General features: G+C 42.7%; 2 protein-coding genes across 6 annotated transcripts in view; one reads left to right on the top strand and one right to left on the bottom strand.

The window, feature by feature from the left end:
* Positions 1–13,068, top strand: part of dnajc10 (DnaJ (Hsp40) homolog, subfamily C, member 10) — a 35,834-nt gene that overhangs the window by 18,313 nt on the left and 4,453 nt on the right. The window contains exons 1-8 of one of the 3 annotated variants that reach the window (XM_058081381.1): positions 8,524–8,623; positions 9,463–9,692; positions 10,261–10,423; positions 10,826–10,876; positions 10,960–11,042; positions 11,188–11,319; positions 12,765–12,858; positions 12,944–13,021. In XM_058081381.1, coding sequence (XP_057937364.1) covers positions 9,471–9,692; positions 10,261–10,423; positions 10,826–10,876; positions 10,960–11,042; positions 11,188–11,319; positions 12,765–12,858; positions 12,944–13,021 — 823 coding nt within the window. In that variant the 5' untranslated portion in view covers positions 8,524–8,623; positions 9,463–9,470. Of the gene's footprint in view, positions 1–8,523; positions 8,634–9,462; positions 9,693–10,260; positions 10,424–10,825; positions 10,877–10,959; positions 11,043–11,187; positions 11,320–12,764; positions 12,859–12,943; positions 13,022–13,068 lie in introns of those variants that run through there. The other 2 variants (XM_058081382.1, XM_058081380.1) reach the window with 2 other exon arrangements.
* On the bottom strand, positions 3,184–8,185 carry nup35 (nucleoporin 35). 3 transcript variants are annotated; one of them, XM_058081389.1, is made up of 9 exons: positions 7,953–8,185; positions 7,297–7,464; positions 7,049–7,215; positions 6,923–6,974; positions 6,646–6,754; positions 6,480–6,549; positions 3,686–3,814; positions 3,496–3,618; positions 3,184–3,405 (listed from the first exon to the last, which is right to left on the bottom strand). In XM_058081389.1, the coding sequence occupies exons 2-9, from the start codon at positions 7,448–7,450 to the stop codon at positions 3,328–3,330; spliced, it is 882 nt and encodes a 293-aa protein (XP_057937372.1). In that variant the 5' UTR covers positions 7,451–7,464; positions 7,953–8,185; the 3' UTR covers positions 3,184–3,327. The 3 variants fall into 3 exon arrangements, with proteins under 3 accessions (XP_057937372.1, XP_057937371.1, XP_057937370.1); XM_058081388.1 differs by having other exon boundaries at positions 3,185–3,405; positions 7,049–7,212; positions 7,760–8,169; XM_058081387.1 differs by having other exon boundaries at positions 3,186–3,405; positions 7,760–8,163.

The raw sequence follows: 13,068 nt of genomic DNA, 5'->3' as shown, positions 1-13,068 counted from the left end.
GTGAGCAAACACGTCGCCCCCTGTTGGTGTGGAGTGTGTTGTAATAAAGAGCATGCATGTGAAATCTGGAAGCGAGGTCTCATTGCTCTGTTTTCTGTCAAGCTAACGAGTGTTTGGACGTGTTTTTATCTGAGCTGACGTTCACCTGAAAGAACTCGGAGCAGATTGCTGGTCTTCATCTTCATTCTTTGGACCCTTGAACATACACAGTGTGCAGAGTCTGCTTGGTCTGGTCCATGTTGGAGGGGCGGCGGGGGCTTCACTTGCTCAGCTAAACACAAATGATTTATAGTCGTGTATCAGGGCGGCGGTGAGGAGGCCACGCACGCATGGCCAGCAGTATTTACACCAGGGGTGTCCCTGGTGTAAATACTAAAAAAAATATATATATATATTGATTCATGAGATATGTTATTAGATATGATACTTATTGCTTGGTCAGCTATAACACAAATTTGATGTTTTGTTCAAATAGTTTATCATATATTGCCCAACAATGGATAGGTATGAATGTGAGTGTGAATGGTTGTTTGTTTATATGTTCGCTGTGATTGGCTGGCGACCAGTCCAGGGTGTACCCCGCCTCTCGCCCAAAGACAGCTGGGATAGGCTCCAGCATGCCTGTGACCCTCGTGACAATAAGCGGTTTAGAAAATGGATGGATGGATTGGTTTTGGCATCTTAAAAAAAACAAATACGTTCTTGTCCTTCATTTCCTTCTCTGATTGGCTGGATTAGGTCATGTGGTCTTGCAGTTGAGTAGTCAATTTTGAAATATGATCCCTAAGTTAAGATAACTGACTGGATGAGTTTGATCAGAAGACAAAGACGTCACTCTGTCCTCAACGCAGGCTTTGACCCACATTAGTATCTTCCTGTGTGAGTCCTTGATGATGATGATGATTATGTCACTTCCTGTCTGAGACAACAGCCATTGTGCTCCACAGGAAGTCCGTTTCCCGTCCTGGCCAAACGGTGCAATGTGTGGACTGCAACTCCCTGTTTTATTGTCCTCATGTCAGACTGACACACACAGTGCATGATGACACGTGTTACATACATACATCAAGTAATATAGGTTAATACCAGTCCTTTTAAGTTCTTTCATGCCCTTTCTCTGGTCAATTTCCTCGTACTTTCCAATCCGGTTCCTTCAAATCAGCACATGTGGTCCAAAGGCTGCACCAACAGCCTTAATCCCTAATTGCATTAACTCTAGGGTGATAAGAACACACTTGATAGGATGAGCAGCAGGTGGCGCTAAACTGTAGGCCCATTTGAAGCATGAAGAAAGTCATGTCAGGAAAAGGCAAAGTCGGTTTGTGTGAGCAGCAATTATTGATGTCAACGCGCTGTAGTGCAAATCTCCCCTGGCAGGAAACTGATGCTTCAAATGACTGTTACAACCAATGTGTGTGTGTGTGTGTGTGTGTGTGAAGGAGGAGGGGGGGAAGGGGTGTTTCATCCTGAATTTTATCTCTCTGTGGCTGTGGTGACCTGCTTATCTCTGACTATACAAACAGACACACACACACACACATATACACTTTGGGGGAGAGGAAAAGATGTGGTTGTCAGTAAAACAAAGCGCTTGTATTTTGCTCAATTTGATGTAAAAAAAATATATAACCATATGATAAATGATAGAAACAATGTTAGATGTTTGTTAAAATGTCACCACCTGTGCCGCTCTGTGACATCACCACTTAGGGGGTGTGGTTTACATTTGTTTTTACCAATATAAGCGCTCACGCATCAACTTGTCCCTTGTTTGTGCGAAATACACTGTAGTGCACAGTCACGTGTCTTTTGTCCTCAGTGACCTTGAACCCATGACACATTGTACGAGGAGTGGCTGACATGGAGACAAACGATGCCTGGTCACATGTTTTCCATCCAAATGAGCAAATGTCACACTGGGGGCCACGCTGCCTTCTCATTGGACGATGAGTGTCTAGTTTAGGACGTGAAAAGCGATTAGCTCACTCATGGATGGCGTCTTAAAAGTGGAGCTAACATGTCTCAATGACAACCAACTAGTCAAGGACACAGGAAGTGAGACAGGATGCGAAGGGGGCTGCACTTCCTGTTATTTGTACTTACACTTAGTCTTTTTAGTGAGTTCAGGCTCGGAAGTACAGCAAAATGTCAGTTCCAAGATGTTGGACTAAAAACACTTATCACCCTCAATAGTTGCCATCATGTCTACATAATGGAAGGAGAGAAATAACAGGAGTGGTTGCAATTTGCCATTAAAAAGGAGAGAAGATCAAGAAGCAAGGAGGTAAGGAAAATGCTGACAGCCAAACTGTTCCTGTGTGCTGTGCGACACTGCCATCTTCATGAAAAGGAAGCTTTGGTCACATGAGCGTGTTGTTGTAGTTGATGTTGACCTCAGGAAGTAGAACAGCTGGCGTGACCACAGGCGTTGCTACGCCAACACAGACGCAGCACGCCTGCAGAGCAAAGCATCTGTTGTGTCCACAGGCTAATGGGCTGCACATCTCCCTCCTTAAACATCTTCTTGTTCTTTGCCAGTTGAAGTGTCTATTATGGGATGTCGCCTGTGGAATGTTGAGTCAAATATCTGAACGTTTTGGCTTCACCGTGGAAAATGTTCTCAATCTGCTGATTCACTGGGGTGAAAGGTCAGCATGCATTGTTTATAAATAGCGTCTAATGAAAGTTTAAACTTGTCCTTCCTGTTTTGGATTCCCATGACAACCGTGGGAACAAGACTTTGATTGTCACGTCAACAAACTTTAGGATGTGAAGCTGAACTTTGTGCTGTTGCCTACTTCCCGACCCATGAGCAATCATTTTTAACAGTGCTTTTACAAAGGAAAACATGAATGTGTTTAAATTAGTTTCAGCTAAATCGCTGAGTCATGTTTTCGACACAACACACTACTTTAATCATACACACAGCAGAATGAAACCGTTGTCTCATCTGCAGCTGCCTGCACTTTCCTACTCATGTAGGTCAAAAGGTCACATCCTCTGCTGTAACTCCTAAGGCCACTAGAGGGTAATCTATCAAGGTGTCACCAATATTTACCTTTGGCCAAGCAATAATCCCACATGGATGAGGAGTATGTTGTTCCTGTCCAGGCTTCCTATGTCTAATACAAATAGACCTATATACAAATAGACCTACATTGCCCTCTGGTGGCGACTGAGAGAACACTCCCATTTTGTCATGTAGAAACTTTATTGAAACAAGACACATTAAAAAGCAGATTATAAAAGAGAGTCCTTCTCTCTCCCACACACACACAGCATTCATCCGTCCAATCAGCAGCAGGTATCAGTGACGTCACGGTGATGTCACCAGCCAAACATGTACTCCATTGCCTTGGAAACAAAGCTGTCATCCTTCCTGGGGGTCTGTCTGTCTACCACCACCTAAACACAAGCATTTATGTCTTATTAAGGCCAAATGCTCCTCGAACAGGGTACGTTATGATGATGTCATATCAAGAGTTCAGAGGTCACCTGGTAGTCGCTTCCTGAATTCCTGTAGGTGGCACTGAGTGGCCTGATGGCAGAGCGGGGAGTTGACGGGAGGGCAGAAGTGTGGAGAGGAGAGGCGGCGAACTCGCCGCTGTCCATCACACTCTGACAACACAGACATGTCTTTTTAGATGGAGGTCACAGGCTGGTTAGCTGGTGGGGTCGTACACACCTTGTCGATGCAGGGTTTGACTCCCACCATGATTGCGTCTCCAAACACTTTGCCGTCCTTGGACAGGGCTTTCCTGGCCTGCAGTCTGGACTGATACTGAAGATGCATCCAGTTGCCAGGAGACGCCATCTGCAGAAAATGACGTATTGAGACGACCATGAACAAGTGACAAAGTCAAATTGCGGCCATAAGTGTATAGGCAATGTTTTAAAGGAAAACTGAATTCTGGGGGGAAATCACCTAAAGCTCCACCATGCTAGCTGTTTTTCCTGTTCCTGACAGAAAAGGGAAAATGTGTTCATGTTTCATATAAGGCAGGGGTCTCAAACACACGGCCCGCGGGACAAATGTGGCCCGCAGGACACTAGTTTGAGGCCCCCGCCTTGATATGAAAGTTTAATGTTAGTGCGGCCCGCGCAAGTTTGATATGGATGCTGTATGGTATCATGTACCCAGAAAAAATTACTACGTTTGATTATCCTCCCTATCCGTGTGGAAGTGGTAAGTTTTTGGCTATTTAAGTTTTTTATTATTATTAAATTTATTTATTACTGATTGATTTTCTTTATTCTTGATTTGTTTATTTTTCATCTTATTTTGTGCAGAAAAATAAAAATTAAGATATTTGAAAACAGTGGAATGTTTTATCAGAGCTTTTATTGTAGAAAATCGGAACCAAAGCACTGAAAAAGTTTGTATATTTTTCTGTTTTTAATAAATGCTTTTTTTTTTTTTTTTGGGAAAACCTGATGCGGCCCAGCCTTGCCCAGACCCTAGCTCCACTGGCCTCCAGTTAAATTGAGTTTGAGACCCCTGATATAGTCACATTTACAACCTTAGATATTCTAAAAGTCTGAACACATACAAAATGCTACTTATAAAATCTAAAATAACAATTTAACATACTTTATATTTGATATATTTGTATTTATTATGGAATATTTTCATAGAGCATAGAAAACCTGTTTTTTAAAAACATTATTAGAGCCTTATGACATCACCAGGCTCAGGAACGGTCAAATTCCTGTCTCCATGATACTCAACAATCTAATCAAAATGTCTTGTCATACTCTTCCTCACCTCTCACACAAACACAGACATTATCATCATAACCATTTACAATGGAATCTTGAACTGCCTGCTCCACTATTAGAAGTGTATTTGCTGACTCGCATTCTGCCACGACTGTCTCTATATCCATCCATCCATTTTCCTCCGCTTATCCGGGTCGGGGTCGCGGGGGCAGCAGTCTTAGTAGGGAAGCCCAGACTTCCCGGTCCCCGGCCACCTCCTCCAGCTCCACCGGGAGGACACCAAGGCGTTCCCAGGCCAGCTGTGAGACATAATCCCTCCAGCGTGTCCTAGGTCTGCCCCGGGGCCTTTTCCCGGCTAGGCATGCCCGGAACACCTCACCAGGGAGGCGTCCAGACTAGATGCCCGAGCCACCTCAACTGACTCCTCTTGATGTGAAGGAGAAGCGGCTCTACTCTGAGCCCCTCTCTTAGGGTGAGTCCAGCTACCCTACGGAGGAAACTCATTTCAGCCGCCTGTATCCGCGATCTCATTCTTTTGGTCATGACCCAAAGCTAGATCGACCGGTAAATTGAGAGCTTTGCCCTCCGGCTCAGCTCTCCTTTCACCACGACGGTCCGGTACAGCGACCACATTACTGCCGAGGCTGCACCGATCCGTCTGTCGACCTCACGCTCCCACTTTCCCTCACTCGTGAACAAGACCCCGAGATACTTAAACTCCTCCACCTGGGGCAGGAACTCATTCCCAACCCGGAGGGAGCACTCCACCCTTTTCCGACTGAGAACCATGGCCTCTGATTTGGAGATACCGAGTCTCATCCCAGACGCTTCACACTCAGATGCAAACCGTCCCAGTAAACGCTGAAGGTCGCAGCCCGAAGAAGCCATAAGAACCACATCATCTGCAAATAGCAGAGATGAGATTCTAAGGACTGGACTACCTCAATGCCTTGGCTGCGCCAAGAAATTCTGTCCATGAAAATTGTGAACAGAATCGGTGTCTCTATATGCACAGGTTTTTTCTTCCCTCCACACCCACCAACATAACAGTGTTTTGACCAGCGTTCCTACACCTACACACGCACACATACAACATATGTTGTCTTTTAGGAGAAACATATGGCTCCTCTAGGATGTCCCTTTCTTTGACCCAGAGCACGCTGAAGCTTCAATAGCAGCCGCACGTTTCTGTGCTCATCTCGTTTCATATTATCTGCATACTGTATTTGTATATAACTCTGGGAAAAACTGTTGATTTTGTTAATACTTGGGCTGTTTATATTTATTTTTCTATATTGTGTATTTCGTACTGCTTAACTGATTCTGTACTCTTGCTGCTGTGCAATGCAAATTTCCCCACTGAGGGACGAATAAAGGCATATCTTATGAAGGAACTGGAGACGTGTGGGTTGGAGCTACATACAGTATACGGTGTTGGAATGGTACTGCTGTGTGTGTTCAGGTCTGTGTGAGGACGCTCCACTGTGCTTCATACTACTGAATGTGCTCCACTGTGTGTATGACATTAATTCCACTAAAAAATGTTACGTAACTAAAGAAATTAATTAGTTACCGCCTTAAATGCAGTTATCTTTGACAGCCCTAGTATATATGGTATTATACTATATGTATGTATATCATTTAGGAACACTCTTTAAACCTCACGCTGACCTTAAACCTGACCCTCTTTAAACTGTTTATTTTTTTACAGCCTGATCCCATGTCCACTGTTTATAATATAGCTCTGTGTTGCGTCTCACCGTGTGTTTGAGGATGTTTCCATACTGAGCAAACTGCAACAGAATGTAGGAGGCGGAGGCTGGAGGAAAACTTAACACACAAAAAACAAACATGAGTACATTCAACAGAACAGCAGTATTAGCAGTAAAGTGGAGTGAGAAAAAAAAAACAATTAAACAAATATACCCAAAAACAGTGACCCAGGTCTGGTCCAGCTGGTCCTCAGAAGACAGAGCCTCTCCCTGACTGTAGAAAGGGTCCACCTGAGCTGGCGACATGCACACCGGCGGCACACCTGGACATGTGACATGGTCATCACAACTCTTCACTACTCATGGCAGTGGGTCATCAAAGTCTCAGATGGAATACTTCTGTCTGTATACTTCAATAAGTATACTTGTGAATTCAAAATGCTAAGTATTGAAGTGCAACCAATTGAGACACAGTGCTAGTGTGCGTGTACCTGGAGTGGAACCCTGCCGTGCTGATGCCGGAGACTGCATGGTGGAAAAAGTCTGGACACCCGTACAGCGTTAGTAAATATAAGTCAACCTCAGTGGTTAATGAGACATTTTACTTCATTACCAACCTGCCTGTGTGCGCTCAGAGGTGTCCCCACACTACCAACATGCCTGTGTGCGCTCAGAGGAGTCCCCAGGGTGACCAGCTCATCCTGGATGCTGCGAACAGGCGGGGCTCCACTCTTGTCTTTTGGGGTGGGCACCACAGGCTGAGGGGCGGAGCTTCCTGCACCTGCTGAACACACATTAATGAAATGATGAAATTAATTAATGAAAACACATACTGTATAAACATGCACAAAGGTATTAACCCCACCTTTAAGGGCACTTGCGCTCTCCAAAATGGGTGTGGACAGGCTGAAGGGGCGGGGTTGCGGGCTTGCAGGTGCAGGCGGGTCACCCATCAGAAATCCTGGAAGGAACTGAGCACCTGGAGTGGGCTTGGGAGAGGTGGGGGAACCCAGTGTCATGGGTTCTGATCCCACTGTGTGACGAAAACAAATTTAAGCAAACGTCACTCCAATTGGCTACGAGAGGTGTGCTGACATTTTAACACGTTGTAGAAACTTTACTGAAATTGTTGTAATACGATTAATTACATGTTTAGTGCACGTCTTATATGTACTCAAGCATCGAATGACCTACAAAATGTAGTGAATAAAAAGTGGAATAACATTCCTTGATCGCTAGCAACTAAAGAAGTTGGCTAACAATTATAAATAACATGCATTTGTAGAGAGCAGGCTGTAAAGTGTAGGTACACTTAAACTTTTATTTACCTTGTAGCTCCATCACCGTTTGGTAACTTATGTTCGTGGCCGCGGATTTCAAATATAGGAAGTGACGCCAGGCTAATACGAGCTAACTAGACGAGCAGCGCTAGCAAACGTGTCAGAGTTACGGAAGTGAAGTATTCAGGGGCGGAGAAGAAATACTGCGTACTGATGTCAACTGTTAGATTTTAAGAACTACCTCCAGATCTAAAGCATTGCGGTCTAAAGTGTTTCTTTTTTGGAGCCCCTGCCAATTGCGGCGTGAAGGGTCTGTGTCCATGAGCACACCGGAAGTGAAAGACATTTGAAAAGATGCGTTCAGTGATCTAAGGCTTTTCGTGTGTAACCGTTTGTTATTCATGACAACATCTTCAGATGAAGCAAATCTTTTTACTTGTTCAAATGCCATTTCACTTTGTTTTTAATATTCAATGTAGCAGAGGAATTAACTCTTGATTAACCATGTTCATCATATTGGAAGTCAAAATGTGCAATCATCGTTTACGCACGTGAACGTACCAAACTTCGGTGCAACGTCATCGTTATGACGTCGACCATAGCGAATGGTCAAATGTCAAAATAAACTAAAACTCAACAAATTTAACAGTTCTCTGTAGAAATATGGGTGGAGATACAAAATACATTTGATGGATTTAATAAATTACCTGGACGAAATATCGTTTTACGCAAACTGCCATCCATGTACTTGAGCCTGGCAGACTACTTGGCTTTAATTTTGAAAAGCATTGGACAGAAGTGAAGTGTGTAATGACAGACTTGATACCGGCGAGATCCGGATGTGGATACGGATGTAATCAGCTGAGACTTTTGGAAGTTTAAAGACACCTCAGAGGTTAGGTACAACTCAAGGTAAACTTTGGTGCGTGTTTGGCGACTTCTAACTTAAACCACACTAATTATACAAAGCTTAGAATCACTACGAAACCAGAAAGCTAATTTTTGAGTATTAATTAGCCGTATGGAAACTACTCTTGCTAGCTTAGCCTGCTGTATAAATCAACAATGTAAATCTTTTCTGCTTATGAACATCTTCCTAAATTCACGTGTTCTTCAGTTGCTGGATAACATGTTTATGATTTTTGTTTTTTTTCATTTGCACGTGGTGTTGTTCAATTTGTGTGCGATGGTCACCATTGTTATATCCAAGAAACGTGTATTTGTACGTAATACATGGTTTCCTTTCAGTAAAAACTCGAGCCATTCATTCAAGAGGCCACGTAAGTCATTGGAATAGAATAACAGAGCCCACATTACAAATGTTTGGTGAAATTTCACTTATTTTAAAATATACAGCTGGATGCAAAGGCCCCATAGAATTAATAGTAACCCAGCTGAGGATTTTTGGTACAATATTTTAAACAGTATTTTAAAATGATACTAATATGTTGATGGCGATGACATGTTTGATGTCTGTTACATGTATGATATGAAGAAAGGTAGTTGTGCAGACAGTGATGGTACATATAGCAGACAATGGAATATATTACTTAAATTATTGTAATGAGAGAAGACTGGAAAGACTACTGCAGGTTAAGGCAGTCTTGAGTACAAAATAAAGTTGACAGGAACAGAAAACAGTGACTTGAGGGTACATTGGTTTTAAGGAAGGTTAAGTGAACTGGAATCTCTCCATCAACTAGATTTAACTAGCCAGAGCTTTGTGTCTTTCTATCCTTGTTTGGTTCTAGTGGATGCAATGGCAGGACCAGCGATGTGGCCCAGGCATGTGTCCCTGTTTCAGAGTCCTCGTCCCATCCAGATTGTTCTGTTGCTACTCCTTGTCACCCTGCTGGGGGTTGGCTGTGCAGCCAGTCAAGACTACTATGACCTGTTGGGGGTCAGCAGGGAAGCCACCACCAGGGAGATCCGACAGGCCTTTAAGAAATTAGCACTCACCATGCACCCCGACAAGAACCCGGTGAGTATGGTGTTGAGGCAGGAGCAAACGCACAGCAACGTCCAAACACAAAAATGGTATTAAAAAAATATGATTTATGTACCAATGTTAGCATTAGAATTAGTCCAAGTGTTCAATAAAGATATTAAGAAAAAAAATTACCTTTGACCTCGTTCCATTGACTTAGTTTTATGGTGGTTGTGAATTTTTGTTTTTGGATCATTTTTGTGTTTAGAGCATTTGGACTGTTGGATAGAAAATATCAGCAGTTGCAAGCACAAATAAAAAAGAAAGGCGACACCGCCACAGTTATGAAATAGAGAAAGTGCGGCTAAATTTTGCAAATGCAATCTAACTTATGTCATAGTATATCTCACTTTCCACTATCCCACCATTGATTGAGACTCCGCATTGTCGACCTCAACGGGACGTTGCAGCGCGTTTGCTCTGTAAGTGAGTGACCCCTTCAAAATGAACAAAACCCTCAATGACAGAAGTTTAAATTCAGACTCACCATCCCTTTGGACGTGGTTATGATTAAAACCGTATAGTCCAAGTCTTAACATTGAATGAATAAAAATGTCTACAGGGGGACACGTCGGCCCATGAGAAGTTTCTGCAGGTGAACCGAGCTTATGAGGTTCTGAAGGATGAGGACCTAAGAAAGAAATATGATAAATATGGAGAGAAGGGATTGGATGAGCAGCAGGGAGGACGCTACGAGAGCTGGAACTACTACCGCTACGACTTTGGTGACTTTTGGTGCATTGTTAAAGGAGACCTATTATGCTTTTTCCACTTTTCTGACCTATAAATGTAGTTAGAATGTCATATTCTCATGTTAAACGATGCCAAAGTTTCAGTTAATGAGGTTTGGGCATGCTCGGAGGAGTAAAAAATTAAAATTAATTACAAAATGACATTAAATTAAAACAGACGGTTTTGGCAGGAAGCACAAATCCAAAAAATACAGCATCAATAAGTGCAGATTCTGCAAAACCAAAAAGTTTTTTGTGCGGGTTATTATGTGTAGCTGCTCTATAGGAGTCAACAGTTCAATACAAAGGGTCAAAAATGAGCATAATAGGTCCCCTTTAACGAAGAGTCCTCTATTTTATTTACTTGAGTTTACACTATGTGTACATGCTGTTCAGGAATTTATGATGATGACTTGGAGATCATCACTCTGGACAGCGGAGACTTTGGTAAGAATAGAAAGTGTTTTCATGCTACACAAATGCAACATGGCAATTTCTGGTTTAGTATGAAATATGTGGGTTTGTTTCAGAGGCTGCGGTGAACTCAGGAGAGATCTGGTTCATCAACTTTTATTTCCCGCGGTGTTCACATTGTCACCAGCTTGCTCCAACGGTAACATAAGCATCTTTAGCTTAAGAACACACTTGCTGACCAGCTGTCTGTTATATTGTTTAATTATTATACTCTAGTTTCATATGTCACCTGTCTGCCAAGTTCCTTTTCTGTGGCTGTATGATATTCTTTGTGTACGTTTCAGTGGAGAGAGTTTGCTAAGGAGATGGACGGTGTGATCAGGATCGGGGCGGTGAACTGTGGTGACAACAACCACCTGTGTAGAAGGAAAGGCATCAATAGCTACCCCAGTCTCTATGTATTTAGAGCAGGACAGGTAAAATAACTTTTTATGACTTCTTTAAACTAATGTGCAAGAACAGTCAAAGATAGATGGATTGTTTCAACTCGCGCACTTCCGTACTTAGTATTTTGAGTGCAAATATGTGTTTTGACACTCAGAAGTGTACGGCAACGTGGCACGTGTCCATCACTGGACTGTCACCATTCTGAGCGTTTTGTCATACTTCTCAGTGTGAATGCACTTAGGAAACCCAGACCGCTAATAAGTGGAGGTACAGAAGTGCATAAATTAAGGAGCAGCCACAGTACACACTACTTTTTGAAGAGTACTGATGGAAGTATTCTATTTGAGACATATTTTTCATGAGAGAAACCCAATATTGGCCTGGATTCAATGGTACTTCGACTTTCGTACACCTCAGTGAAAATGATTGCCTAAAATATGTCTCGGTTTTTGTACACTGTCTCTGTTGAAAATTGCACAGCCAAACATTGCAAACAAGCTTGTCATTCATTTCATTTATTACAGTACGAGCAAATCTGTTCTGCAGCACAAAAAAGAAAGATGACAATCACAACAGAAGATATACATAAGACGACAAATAAACATCACTTCTGCATCACGTCCACGTGGGACCAAGGCTGTGTTCAGAATGTGTCGTTATTACAAAACATGCCTGTTAGCGTGCTCTGAACTCCCACCTAGAAGTCATTGTCCCGGCTCTGTCGCCCTACTATGATATCATCAACTTCTTACTATGTAGTTCTTTGCTAACTAACACAGTTACACCACAAGTCTTTGCTTTTTTTTTTTTTTTAGCTGGGATAGGCTCCAGCACCCCCGCAACCCTTGCGAGGATAAGCGGTAGAAAATTAATGAATGAAAAATAGAGTACAGGTACAAAATAACCCAGTGCCAGCATTTTTGATAAGAAATTTAAGAAGTCATAGCAAAGTCCAAAGGTGCCATTAGTAAGCCTCTCTCCTCCCGTCCTCCCTCTTCGGTCTTTGCTAGTTCTTGCCAACAAGATTCTTCAGTCAATGTATAAGTGATGTTAAATGTTAGTTCATCCCTTGAATTTGTTCTCTGCATGTAAAATTATAATTGTTGTATTGTAAAAGTGTTTTGTGTTAAGAATTTTGTGTGTTGTGGATTATTTGGTTTTGGACAGACCCTTTGGAACAAATTAATAATGAAAACCGAGATACCACTGTACATTGGAAGACACTATCAATCAAAAGAATTGTTTACTAGTTGTAGTTTCAGCACCATATGTTTTAATCCTTTCCAATCAAAGTTGTAATCATCAAAGATTCATTCATTCATTCATTTTCTACCGCTTTTTTCCTCACGAGGGTCGCGGGGGTGCTGGAGCCTATCCCAGCTGTCTTTGGGCGAGAGGCGGGGTACACCCTGGACTGGTCATCATCAAAGATTAATGGTGAAAATTAATTTAAAAACGTATTTTCCCTGTGTAGAAACCTGAGAAGTTCAGTGGCGAGCGTGCAAAAGACAACCTGGTGAGCTTTTGCATGCAATTCATCAAGACCAGCGTCACTCAGCTGTGGCAAGGTTAGGCACTAATCACAACACGCGAATGATTGACATGCCTGCAATTGACTGTTCTGACCTGACCACGCGGATGTGTTGTTGCCAGGTAATGTGTTCAGCGAGATAGAGAGCGCTTTCGCGTCAGGGCTGGGCTGGCTCATCACTTTCTGCTCAGACATAGGAGGTAACATCGACACACGCACACACAACAGTTTGAGCTAACCGAGGTTA

Source organism: Doryrhamphus excisus, chromosome 9 (genome assembly GCF_030265055.1).
Source record: "Doryrhamphus excisus isolate RoL2022-K1 chromosome 9, RoL_Dexc_1.0, whole genome shotgun sequence".
Classification (NCBI taxonomy): Eukaryota; Metazoa; Chordata; class Actinopteri; order Syngnathiformes; family Syngnathidae; genus Doryrhamphus; species Doryrhamphus excisus.
This window is presented reverse-complemented; position numbering and strand designations above follow the sequence as displayed.